Source organism: Perognathus longimembris, chromosome 22, assembly GCF_023159225.1.
Source record: "Perognathus longimembris pacificus isolate PPM17 chromosome 22, ASM2315922v1, whole genome shotgun sequence".
Classification (NCBI taxonomy): Eukaryota; Metazoa; Chordata; class Mammalia; order Rodentia; family Heteromyidae; genus Perognathus; species Perognathus longimembris.
In genome coordinates this window covers 12,164,346-12,178,552 of record NC_063182.1, presented here as the reverse complement: position 1 = coordinate 12,178,552, position 14,207 = coordinate 12,164,346, and the positions used below count along the sequence as shown (strand labels likewise).

The window sequence follows — 14,207 nt, the reverse complement described above, 5'->3', positions numbered from 1 at the left end:
CAAGCTTCTGTGAGTGAGTCTGTTTCCGTTCAGGCTTTCAACCAAGCACATAACATGGTTCACATTGTGGTATGGCAGATGTCTTCCCATCAGCCAGAACATCCTTTCGTTCCTGCTTCCTGGACATGTGTGCAGAGGGAGCGAGAGGCTCCCAGGACAGATTTGCAGGTTACTATATTAACTAGATGTTCCTACATCGTTGTCCAGAGTGACTACAGAAAGCCATCTTGCCTGCCTTTGTTCCACAGGGTCTCCTAATTTCTTACCAACACTAAATTAAAAGATACTTCCATTTTCAGGATTTCTTCTTTACTTCTTAATTTCCCATGTCTTATGGTCAGTATGATTAAAGAAAATCAAAGCACCTTGGTAATCAACTTCATCGGTAGTGTTTTAGAGCAAGGCCCACAGTAACAGTAGCAACTGTTTTTCACGATTTACTAATCCCTGAGTAAAATGGAGCTAATAATCAGATCTACTTAGTGAGGTTTAAAAGACACAATCATAGAAATAGAAAGCCCCTAGCAAAGTGCCCGGTATGAAATAAAGAACCAAAACATGGTAGTCAGGATTACTGCCTCATTTTATTCTTTAAACCAGACCTGTGGGGAGGAATTTCACCATTTCCAGGCTGAGGGTGTTGTTACTAGAATTGACCTGTTCGGCTAACAGAATGTAGGGTCACCACTTTCTGGATGAGCCACATGGAGTCCATCCTGGTTTTAGAGCTGGGCTTTAGCTCTACCACCTGTGAGACACTACACAGGTATTGAAGCTCTTAGGACTTTTTTCTTTACTTCAAGGATTCTGAGTATTAAATATTCATATATAGTACGAACTCCATAAATAACACTGTCTATTCAGTGCACGTTAACGGGGTTTCTGCTACTGCCAGATACTGTTCTAGGTTAGAGTCCCTACATTTACCTGAGTCATGATCAGAGTCATCTGTAGAGCTTTTTAAAAATCCCAACACCCCAAGTACAACAGAGACGAATACAACCACAATTCTTATAGTGAGACACAGGCATCCAGGTGAAGCTCCTGGATAGTTCTAATGTGCAAACACTCTTGGATACCCCTGTTTTTTGTTGCCGGTCCTGGGACTTGAACTCTGGGCCTAGGCACCGTTCCTGAGCTTCTTTTGCTCTACCACTTGAGTCACAGCACCATTTTAGGCTTTTTTGAGTAGTTTACTGGAGATAAGAGTCTCATGGGCTTTACCACCAGGGCTGACTTTGAATCGTGGTCCTCAGACAGATCTCAGCCTCCTGAGTATCTAGGATTACAGGCATAAGCCACCAGCACCCAGCCTTGGACATCCCTGTTTTAGGTACAAGACTCAAGTGTCTGCATGGAAGGAGCTCCCAGTATACAAACTCTGCTTTTGTAATGTCACACTGAGGATTTCAGCCATCAAGCTTTGGTTGGCTTAGTGCTGCTCCTCAGAGACTCTCCATGAATTTGCCAACTTCACCACCAGCACTACCACTAGGTAGCCACCTTTCTCCAAAGCCAGCTCTGATCCTATCACCTCCACCCTCACAATCACTAACGCGCCTCCCTCCATTTCTGTGCCTTGCCATCAAGTTCCTCACAACTAACTGGACCACTCATGATCTCACAGAGCCCAAGTCTTCCAGTCTACAAGCAAGCTTGCTCCTGGGAGTGGGGGGTGGGGTAGAGGGAGAGGAGGGGGAGGAGAATCTGAACACCAGGAGATAGTCTATTGACAGTTACAAATTAAAAAACTTTCCCCCAATTTAAAACTGCTTTTCTAAGCCACAAAAACCTTAACTTTAAAGAGAATACCATGTTTAATTTTATAATTTCAGATGAAACATAGTTAAAAAGAATACACTTTACCTTAATTTAAGAAGTGGCTGGGTCACCCACTTCTTTAACCTTCGCTTCCCAAATGATGTTTTAGTGTGGTCTAAAACCCAAAGTAAACTTCCTTTGGTCTTCAGATCAGTCTAAGAAAAATTTAGAAAAAAACAAAAATTGTAACTATGTCCTATGGGGTAGGGAGTTAAGTTACCACATTGTTTCAACTGCTTGCTTGTTTTTTTTGTTTTGTTTTTTTGGCCAGTCCTGGGCCTTGGACTCAGGGCCTGAGCACTGTCCCTGGCTTCTTCCCGCTCAAGGCTAGCACTCTGCCACTTGAGCCACAGCACCGCTTCTGGCCGTTTTCTGTATATGTGGTGCTGGGGAATCGAACCTAGGGCCTTGTGTATCCGAGGCAGGCACTCTTGCCACTAGGCTATATCCCCAGCCCCTGCTTGTTTTTTTTTTAAACTTTTATTTTTGCCTCTATACAATACCTTAATAATAACAATAAAATTATATTACTTAAAGACAGTGAAAAAAATTGTAACTAGTTATATTTATGTCAAACTATTAAGTGTTCATTTGCCCTAATTATATTACTTACCAAATTTTAAGTGTTATACATGCCTAAAACTGTGTGGCTCATATACATACATTCACACAAGATAAATATTGATATTTTTACAAAGAAAAAGGACTGTCTGTGCATTTTTGGCTATTGATTAAATTATTCAGTAGCTTCCATGAAAATGGAGACCAAGGTTAACCTGCAAACACAGGGAGTGAATGTCAGCTTCTGTCTCTACAGGTTCCACTCTCTGACAGCAGAAGAAAACTGAAAAGGAGATTTTGATCTAAGATGACTTTTGCCTTAGGAACTGGTTTTCAGAACTGACTCTGGTAAGACTGAACATGGAAGGTGTGGCAGGACGAAGCAAAAATTGGAGTGCCAGGGCTATGTCTGTAAGCTTTGCAGGAGCTCTTCTTCAACAACCCATGCAGAAATGGCCTCATTCCTGTTTCATTTCTTACCCTAGTTCCATGTGCAGAGCTGATGGAAATGTGTGAAAGAGATCTGCAGCCTCTCCATCATGGAATGACAGGATGAAAATGTTAATGAGCACTGTAAGTCTGGCTGGAGTATACTACTCCACTCGCATCCAAGAATCAGGGAAACAAATTCAGTGTCTACTTGGCAGCAGTGATAAAGTATTTCTGAAGAGCTTTCAATCACTTCACTCAGATGGCTCAGATTTCTGACTACTTAACCAAATGATTTGGAATTAGCATTTTTATTTTATCTGAAAGTGTTTTATTTCTTGATGACGTTGTTATAACACTGTTTTATAACACAGTATCTCACACTTTCCCAAGTGACCTTTTTGTAGGGAGAGGGGCCATTACTGGATCTTGAACACAGGGCCTAAGCTCTCATTCAGCTTTGTTGTTTATGGCTAGTATTCTACACTTGAGCCATGCTTCTAGTTCAGTCATTTTTCTGGCTAATTAAAGATAAGAGTCTCAAGGATTTACTTGCACTGGATAGTTTAGAAACTTGATCCTCAGATCTTAATTTACTGAATAGCTAGGATCAGACGCATGAGCCACCAACACTTCCAAGTGATAATTTAATAAGTAAAACCAATCACTTACCTAATTCATCAATGAAGGACAAACAATGAAAGCTGTTGACGTGTTATATTTACTAGGCAAATTGCATACCACAATAACTTGTTTTATATTCTGAATAATGAAATAATATTGCAGACATAGCACAAGTTAAAGGTATGTAGGAAAAAGACCCAAGCAACCTGACAAAGAAAATCCACTTCATATTAATTTTCAAAGGTACCTTTCCAAAGGAATATTTAATATAGAAATGATGACAAAAAATTATCAATATGAAATAGCATTAGATTATTAAAAATAGCACCCTTAAAAAAAAGGGGGGGCTGGGAATATGGCCTAGGGGTAAAGTGCTTGCCTTGCATACATGAAGCCCTGGGTTCAATTCCTTAGCACCACATATATAGAAAAAGCCAGAAGTGGTGCTGTGGCTCAAGTGGTAGAGTGCTAGCCTTGAGCAAAATGAAGCTAGGGACAGTTCTCAGACCCTGAGTTCAATCCCCAGGACTGGCAAAAAAAAAAAGCTCAGCCTAGTGCCAGCTTGCCTATAAGCCTAGTGAAATGGCCTATAAGCCTATGTAGGAGGCTGAGATTTGAGTATGGTGATTCAAAGAAGCCCAGGCAGGAAAAGTCCATGAGACTCTTCTCTCCAATTAGCTACCTAAAAAGCTGGAAGTGGAGCTGTAGCTCAAGTGGTAGAGCACTAGCCTTGAGAAGGGAGGAAGAAAATATAAACTCAAAGAAATATACTGAGGATAAAGGATTTTTCAAAGAAGTGATTGCTATAGTGTTCCAGTAATGCACAGGCAGAGCAATCAGCTGAAGGCACTGTTGTTATTTTTATCTGCACTCTGAAGGACAGCCTCATACTCTAGCATCATTTTTGTTTCAAAACCATTTTGAATCAACTGGCCCTCACGTTGACCTGACCTGATTCTGTAGGATTTCCAGATTCCTTAATGTTGTTCCATTAATGGTCATAAATTCCATTTCACTTAACAGCTGTTTAAAATTCCTGTAAAAGATTGAAATATAACAAGTCAAAACATAGTGCACAAAGAAATTTTGAAAAACTAATTGAGCAACACAGATGAGAATTCACGGGGCTACTTGTCTTCCATTAATGCCGGTGCTGATGCAGAAGGATCGTTGCTCCAACACCAAAGCCAAAAACATGGAAGGAAAGTAACGGTTACAGTGTTTTGCTTTTGTTTTACATCTCCAGGAATAGAAACTAACAGTCTTTTATTACTGGCAGAATATGTGATGGCACTTTCAGGATAAAGCTATGCAATTAGCTACAGAAAAAAAATACATCAAGATACTTAAAACTGTCCTCTTGTTCTAACACAAGATAATCTTGATAAACACTCTAAAAGCTTTTACTCAACATTTGCAACAAATGTTATTTACTCTATAATTATCAACACATACTATGGTGGCCAATGTTGTTTGTACAAAACAGAATAAGTAGCTAAAGTTATTTCCTTAAGCTCAAAGAATTTGTACTCACCTTATGTCCTTGTAAATATCTAAAACAAGATGTTTTTAATCCATGCGGTCAAATAGACTTGAAAATTTAGATTCAATATAGCTTTTTTAAAAAAGTACATTCACTTCCCGATTACATCAAGAAATCATAACTGACACATTACAAATGTAACTAATTCAACTTCCTTTGTCAGCCAATTCAATTGTTGCTTCTGCCAGTAGCACTTAACAAAATGACTTTATTTATTTGTTTAGTTAATTAGTGTAGTTAGTTAGTTAGAGACCCAGCCTGCCTTGTAGATTCTCTTGCCTCCAACACCCAATTGCTGGGGTTTTACAGGTGTTATGGTACCATGGTACCATGGTATCTTGACAGTGTATTTTAAAAAGCATAAAAATAATGTCAGGTCCCTAAATTATGTGAAAGAAAAGTGATAGTGTTTGATTATCAAAAGGATTTATAGGAACATCAAAAAGCAGAGACAAAGGGTAGAAGGCAAACCAAGGCAACAGCAACACTTAGAAGACAAATACGCTGTAAACCAACTGTACACATGGGGGGAGGATGAGGGTTGTGGATCAGGGAAGGCAGGAGAAAAGTGAGGGAGGAGGTAACGAGTTTGATAAGAAATGTACTCACTGCCTTACGTATGAAACTGTAACCCCTCTGTACATCACTTGGACAATTAATTAGTTTTTAAAAAGGACTTACAGGGCTGGGGATATAGCCTAGTGGCAAGAGTGCCTGCCTCGGATACACGAGGCCCTAGGTTCGATTCCCCAGCACCACATATACAGAAAACGGCCAGAAGTGGCGCTGTGGCTCAAGTGGCAGAGTGCTAGCCTTGAGCGGGAAGAAGCCAGGGACAGTGCTCAGGCCCTGAGTCCAAGGCCCAGGACTGGCCAAAAAAAAAAAAAAAAAAAAAAAGGACTTACATATGTGGCAAAATTTAGTTTGGATCTATATACTACCTGATATAGAGGAGATGAGGAAGAAGGCTTCAAGCCCTAACATATAATTACTGAAGACTACCAATTTTCCTATTATCAAAAAAGAAACCAGTAATGTGAACAACCACATTAGTTTAGATTTGCTCACAATCTCCGTCCTTTACAGAGAAAAGTCATGGCTCTTTTCATTAACTGCATTAATGTGCTGTAATTTTTTGTTTGTTTGATTGGCTATGAGTTGTTCTGTTATTTTCCTTTTTGCCCTATCTAAACAAGTAATCTAACTTTCAAATTAGATACAGCGAGAATTTTCTTTAAGTTAACATCTGCACTGATTTTAATAAGATATCAACCACTGGGCAATCTTAAATTAGAAGGATTCCTACTAAAGAGTAATTATCAAACTGCTATAAGGACTAACCATGCTTTTGAGGTTTCCCATATATTTTTGGTTGATAAATATTTTGAAGGTGGACTCTTTTCCAAACAGAAAATCAATTTCCTTCAGCCAGTGTCTATTTCCATGTAGAATTATATACATTTTTGAACTAAGGTTGTATCAGCCAACATCCATAGGTATTTAACAGTGTATGGTCACTGATCTGAAATATTCAAAAAAATTTAAATTATTTATCATGTGGAAGAGCCAAATTTTATGTGCTTTGAACCTCAGTACTTGGCTAGAATTCATGCTGTATGAATCTGTATAGAAATCTTATAAATGACATGGGAAAATATTTCATTAATATTTCAGACACCAAAACCATAAAGTACACTTTCCTTCCTCAAATTTTAAAATGGAAGAAAACTATTCTTGCCCAGAGCTTACCAGGGATATTCAAGACTGTATCATTTCTACACTACTTTCTCAAAAAAGGGAAGGAAGGAAGAAAAGAAGGGACAGAGGAAGGGAGGGAGAGAAGAAATAAGGAAAGAGGGAGGGAGGGAGGGAGGGAGGGAGGGAGAGAGAGAGAGAGAAGGAGGGAAGGAAGGAAGGAAGGAAGGAAGGAAGGAAGGAAGGAAGGAAGGAAGGAAGGAAGGAAGGAAGGAAGGAGAGGGAGAGAGGAAGTGAGGGAAAGCAAACCAATCTTTCTGACTTTGAAAAAGGCAGGAACCTTTATGTGTGTGAAAAATCAACCCATTTAAATATCATTTAAGATAATTTTTTATCTCTACATAGGGATTAACATGAGTATATGAATTAGAAAAACACACTGTTTAAATATAGAAATAAAGACCAAAAACTCTCCCAAGTCATGTATGAAAACTCGAAGATAGCTCTCTATGTGGGTTTAAGAGTTCTTAAGTTCATCATTAGCCTTTATAGCTAATTTTACCTATGAATTAAATTACTGTATGTTCGCTTTCAACAGATGTGTAATTAAGAAAATGACTAACTTTGCATTCCTAAATGCTATCAATAAGCTTGTTAAATAGGGAAGAAATAAAGGTCTATATTCAGTCACAAAGACCACTGTCAGATTCAATGATTGCTAGGAAGATACACAGGATTCAGCCCAGTTGCAGTAACAGCTATGATTTATTATAATGAAAATGTACAAGGCACACCTAAACAAGGAAAATGGTAGTAGGAGGCAAAGTGCACAGGAGAGCAGAGACATACTTCCCAGAGTCCTCTTCTGGTGTACTTACAGAAGGCTGTGCTTATTTCTCCAATAGGAAGTTGGGATAACAAGTATAAGATGTCAGCCACCAGAGAAACTCATTAGCCAATTATCATCCAGGGTTTTTAATGGGGACAGGTCAGAGTACAGGTAGCCTCTCTCCACCATGTATGAAATTCCAGCTCCCAGAAAGCAGCCAGGTATTCAGCATGAATTGCACTGTTTGCACAAACGTCTCAGGTACACTGAGCCATTCTTATCAGAGAACAGCAGAACCCTTCTCCAAACCTACAGTCCAGTCAAAGAGCAAGCTCACAGGCAGATCTTCCTAAGGACAGCTGTCTTTTCTTTCTAAATTGTTAGCATTTAGCTACACTAACCTTTTCATTGTATACCATGCTTAAATCCTATCACTTCATTCCAAAGCTTTGCTACTTCTCATTTACGTTCTTTCATGTCTTGTATTGTATTGTTTTCTTTAGTGTCTTTTAGTTTGCTGTAAGCAGTAGGTTATACTTTTTCTTTTCTCTGTGGACATGTCTTTCTGGCATTCATTCATGGTCTGTAATGATGCCATCCTGCTCTACTGTGGCTTGAATATAAAGTGTCCTCACAGGCTCACGTGTTCAACACTTGGTCCTCAGATGATGGCTCCCAGGGAAACTTTGGAAGGTGGAGTCTAGCTACAGGGGAAGTAGGTGATGGTAGGCATGTTTTCTGAAGGCTAGACCAGGTCAACAGGTCAACAGTCCTCTGTCTGCTGTTTGCTATCAGCCATGATAGAAGCTGCACCATGCCCTCCCCACCCAGACTCACTGAACCCTCTGAAACTATAAACTAAAAATAAAGCTTTCTACCCTTACATTGCTTCTGTCAAGTATTTGGTGATTGTGATGAGAAAAGTATCAAATACGTGCCCATTATTCTCAAGAAACCTACCTCTCGGCAATGTAGCCAGTATCTCTGAACCAACAGCACTTCTTGTTACCCTAGTAGATACTGCCATTTTACTGAGTTCACTCCTACAGGCCACCTACCACTACAGAGGAGAAGAGAGCTTACTTATCCCAGATCATACAATGGAGAGTAATTCTTGACAGAGCCAAGACAATGGGGTAGTAAAAGTGGAATATAGAAAGGCAAGAAAATTACCCACTGACATTTTTAACTCCATAGGTTATGGGTCAATTTTTTCCTAGTCAATTAACAGCTTTGAAATGCTTGATATCTACAAAGTTAATTTTTCTTGTAAAAAGTTGTCTGGCCTATAGAAATGAGACCAATAGTAAAGAAGATGGCAAAAGTTTCTAAAATACTTTTAATACTATTTCTTAATCCAATTAATGTAAAGCACTGATATAGCCAGAACAATATATGAAATAGCAATCATGACTAAAATTTGACAGTATTTTTAATTAAGAAATATTTTAATTATTGCTCAGCAGCAATGTCAAACAGTTAATCCTTATACCCTCCTGGTATTTTATCATTAGCAGGCAAAATTCTCCTTTCTAACTTGATTTATGAAGTGTCTTAATACATTTCCTTCCTCCTTTTTTCTACTTACTCAGGTTTAGAGAGCATCTTTTCCAAATTAAATTCTTTTAGGTATTTTATTATGCCAGCCAAAGAGCAGATCACAGGCTTCTCCAAGTTAACGATGCCAGAAAAACTTTGGGAACCTAAGAAACAAAGCATATGCCCTCATTAATGTGAAAACTATTATTGAAAACCAATTTTAAGCTAAATAAAATATATTTTATGGTTTAAAATATTAAATATTACTTAACTGTAAAACATAAAATTGTATTTAAAACAGTATCAATGTAAAACATTAGATATTATTAAAATAAGTTTGGATGAGACATCTTTGTGAAAAGGTGATTACAAATACCTCCAGCATTGTTTTGATGATGAACTGAATCATTTATGAAGAACAATTCATTTTCAATACTTCACACTGTATTCCAAGATTGTGACTATAGGTGAGTTGAAAAATCTTTTATCATAGTTAAAAAAAAAAAAAGAAAAACTAGAAACAACATAGGGTATTCCCTAGAGTAACAGTTAATAAGTGTTGGTAAATCCCGGTCGCTGGATACTTCCTAAAAGGACTAACTTACAGCTATCTGAACTGCTATGGAGGGATAACCACCACACATTGCTAATGCCAGGGGTTGGTGGTGCAGCCATTTCCATTGCTCACCACAAATACCAGGACAGCTTTCAGCCTGATCACCGTGCTCCATCTTTGCACCCTATAGGGTATTCTAAACAATGCAAAATGGGAGACTGTATAGGACAAATAATCAGGCGTGGAAAACAAAAGGCTGGGGGCAGGAGTGGCTCAGTGACAGACTGCCCGCCTAGCAAGTGCAAGAATCTAAGTTCAAAACCAAGGACATTTCCAACACCAGATGCTGAAGCATATGAAAGGAAATGCTGGGGCTGGGAATATGGCCTAGTGGCAAGAGTGCTTGCCTCGTATTCATGAGGCCCTGAGTTCAATTCCCTAGCACCACGTATACAGAAAATGGCCAGAAGTGGCGCTGTGGCTCAAGTGGTTGAGTGCTAGCCTTGAGCAAAAAAGAAGCCAGGGACAGTGCTCAGGCCCTGAGTTCACGGCCCAGGACTGGCCAAAAAAAAAAAAAAAAAGAAAGAAAAAGAAAGGAAATGCTAATAAGACATGAGGCTATTGGGGGTGGGTTGGGGGGTATGCTTGGTGATGAAAGCTCAGCAGCATGTGGCAAAGACAAACATAATCTGTATGGAGTCTAATGAGAAGTGGAGCAAGGCCAAGTTTGAGCCAAGAGGAAAAATGTGTATTCATATCACTACCCATGAACTGAACACTAACATGAGCTGGACTGACATGTATGCGAGGTAAGGACAAAATAAAGCACTAATGCCTGATGAGAAAATGCAAATCAGACAAATAGTGGTCACTTAACATGTTAGTGTCCCATTACTAACGTACTGGTATTTTCATCTAACAACCAACCTTTCAAATGCTAGTCTTCTAAAGAAAACCTAAACATTTTGTCAAACTGCTAAGCTACTAATAGACCACCTTTAAAGGTGACCAAAAACAAAAGTTGGTCAATAACCCCATAGACTCCAATGAATGTCAAAATCAGCAAGTAACCAAATGGTCACAACTAAAAGGAGGGCTGGGAAGGTGGCCTAGTGGTAGAGTGCTTGCTCAGCATGCATGAAGCCCTGGGTTCGATTCCTCAGTACCACATAAGCAGAAAAAGCCAGAAGTGGCACTGTGGCTCAAGTAGTAGAGAGTTATCCTTGAGCAAAAAGAAGCGAGGGACAGTGCCCAGGCCCTGAGTTATGTAATCTTCTCGTCTCAGCCTCCTAAGTGCTGAGATTGTAAGTGTGAACTACATGGTTGCCCTGGTGTTCTTGAAGAGCAGCTTTGCCCTCGGCTGCTTCTACTTCTGACCGATCACTGCCTACCTGTCATTCACCTGAAAGTCACATTCACACGAAATCTCAAGTCAGTGCAGTTTGACAAATATAGCTAACATGGATACAATATTTACCTTTGATCTCTCCTATCTCTTTTGCATAAAACTCTGTAACTGCTTGGAAAGCATGGCTGTATTCAAAATAAATGCTGTCCATCCTTTCCACCCGAATTCTGTCATCCCGCACACTGAAAGAAAATAAAAATAAACATTTCAATAGACATGAATAGAGGTGTATACTATCTTTATCAATGCTTTTTCAATGAGTATCTATTAAGACATAATTTATCCCTAAATTAGATATATACGCATATATGTAGATATTTACACATATATATACATAGATGTATATATGTATCAGAATCCCAATGAAGTTCTCACACGACTGGACAAAATAAACTGGAAATTTGTGAAGAAAACTAAAGGCGCAGGAGGAGCCAATGTTCTGAAGAGCATAATAGAGGCCCTGCAGCTCAGATACTGACCCTAAGCCATAGAAATGAAGAATCTGTGGAGCTGATAGAAACACAGACCCAAAGATCCATGGAACAAGACTGAGAAGCCAGAAACAGGATCACATCTGGAGGGAAATGCAATGTGCAGTAGAGGTAGCAGCGTAAACAGCTGGAAAAGATGCAACTGGAGCCAGCATCATGGATTCTGCTGCTCACTAAAGCGAAAGAACCACTGCATTCGATACGAAAGTAAGCCTGGCTCAAACGCCATCAACCAGGTCACAGGCAAGAGCTGCAGTCACTCTGGAAGCTTGTCTCACTGCATTGACATGTGTAAATATAGTAATCGCAAACAGTAACAGTATTTATACAAATAAAGCTAGAATATAAACATCTAAGTTAAGATAATCTAGACGTGTTCCCAATTTTCTTCTTTTGCTCATTATGATACATGACCACAAGACCCTGAGTCCAACCTCCAGAACCAGAAGAAAAAAAAATCAGTTCTCTATGGATTATAGATCTTAGTATGAAAGAGACAATAATATATAGGAAGAAAAACATAGGAACATACTTATCATAACAAGATGGTCACAGAGTTTAACATACAAAAAGTGTGAGCTGTAAAGAAATACACTAAACATCTAACTAAAAGACACATTATATAAAAAGGACACTTAAGTACGGTATAAAAATCCCAAGTAAAAAAGATTACAGTAGGGGCTGGGAATATGGCCTAGTGGCAAGAATGCTTGCCTCATATACATGAAGCCCTGGGTTCGATTCCCCAGCACCACATATATACTGGTATTAGAACTAGGAAATTGAAAAGGAATACCAAAATTGAGAGACACAGGGTAAAAAAAGACAAACAACTACAAAAGCAATACTTGCAAAACTGTTTGGTGTAAGTGAACTGAACAACTCATGCGGGGAAGGGGAAAGGGAAAGGGGGAGGAGGGAGGGGTTATAAGGGACGAGGTAACAAACAGTATAAGCAATGTATCCAATGCCTAATGTATGAAACTGTAACCTCTCTGTACATCAGTTTGATAATAAAAATTTGGGGGAAAAAAAAAAAAGAAAAGAAAACGGCCAGAAGTGGCGCTGTGGCTTAAGTAGCAGAGTTCTAGCCTTGAGCAAAAAGAAGCCCTGAGTCCAAAGCCCAGGACTGGCCAAAAAAAAAAAAAATTACAGTAAACACATTCCATTCATATCCAGAAAATAAGCAGAATACCCATAAAGAACAAACAACCCAATAGAAGTAGTAAAGTATATACAATCCAATAGAAAAAAATGGGTAAAAGTTAGAGAAACACAAAAGAGGACATTTAAATGGCTAAACATAATTTTTGAAGACTCACTATCATCAATTATAGTGAAATAAATTAAGCCACAAAGAGACAACATATACCCAAAGAACTGCTGACAATATTAAATGGTAGGAAACAAGGAAACAACTCTATACTGGAGTGCAAATAAAAACTCTTTTGGAACTGTTTGACAGTAAATGCTACACACATACAAGTCCTGTGATCCAGAAACTACATTCCACAGAAGTTTGAGCATGTGTTTACCACAAGGCATATAGGAGAAAGTACAGGAGCAAGTCTTGGCCCCAAGGCATAAACAATCTTAATTCTATTAGTAGTAGAATGAATCACCAACTTAGGATAAATCCCAGCCATGAGAATCAATCTTTGAACTTAACAAATGCACTGAGTGACAGAAATCCATCAGAAAATAGTACAAACCTATAATTCCACTACATAAAAATTCAAAACCAGAAATAATAATTTTTGAAGGAGGGTAGTAACAGAAAGACCCACAAAGATGGTTTCTGAACTATGCAAAATTTCCTGTTTCTTTATTTTTTTTTTTTTTTTTTTTGGCCAGTCCTGGGGCTTGGACTCAGGGCCTGAGCACTGTCCCTGGCTTCTTCTTGCTCAAGGCTAGCACTCTGCCACCTGAGCCACAGCGCCACTTCTGGCCATTTTCTGTATATGTGGTGCTGGGGAACCGAACCCAGTGCCTCATGCATATGAGGCAAGCACTCTTGCCACTAGGCCATATCCCCAGCCTGATTTCCTGTTTCTTGATCTGTTCATATATGTGTGTTCACTTTCTGAAAACGTCCTGCACTGCACACTTGTGATTTATACATTTTTCACCTAGGTTTGATATGCTCCAATAAAAGGTTTCTACAAGGAAACACATAAGTGTCATATTATAAGAAAAACTATGTGTAAAATAAATCCAGCAAGGTTCTGTGTAATGTACTTGGTCAAACAAATTACATTTTTAATTAACGATCAATTTTAAAACAGAAAGGAAAAAAACCCCTAAATAAAAATTTATAGGAAGAATTTTCCACTTGACAAGAAAAATACATACAAACCAGCTGGAAGATTAAGTGTGGGATAAACAATTAGCATCAACACAGTTCTAAAAAAAAAAAAAAAAGTCCTACATAATGCTTTTAAATATTCATACTCATTTCTTCCAATTTTATATATCGTAACAAATAATCAAATGATGACATTTAAAAGCACTCACCAGACATTTCTGGAACAGCACACGGTGCTCCCCAGCCCTAAAGCCCCTGCACTCTGCAGCTGTCAGTGAGCTGGGAAGGGAAACGCTACACGCCACCCCTCCCTTCTAACCCCCTCAATGACTCCCCATGCCTTGCTATGTGGGCAAGGACTGCGCTTCCATGTAGCATATTCAAACTTCTCTAACAAAACACATAA

The 14,207-nt window shown here is 38.9% G+C and overlaps 1 protein-coding gene across 2 annotated transcripts in view; it reads right to left on the bottom strand.

The window, feature by feature from the left end:
• Msh3 (mutS homolog 3) overlaps window positions 1-14,207 on the bottom strand; it is a 140,251-nt gene that overhangs the window by 82,391 nt on the left and 43,653 nt on the right. For both annotated transcript variants that reach the window (XM_048331084.1, XM_048331083.1), the window contains exons 9-12: window positions 11,075-11,187; window positions 9,091-9,205; window positions 4,387-4,471; window positions 1,867-1,976 (exon numbers count right to left, since the gene is read on the bottom strand). In XM_048331084.1, the coding sequence (XP_048187041.1) occupies window positions 1,867-1,976; window positions 4,387-4,471; window positions 9,091-9,205; window positions 11,075-11,187 (423 nt within the window). The remainder of the gene's footprint in view (window positions 1-1,866; window positions 1,977-4,386; window positions 4,472-9,090; window positions 9,206-11,074; window positions 11,188-14,207) is intronic.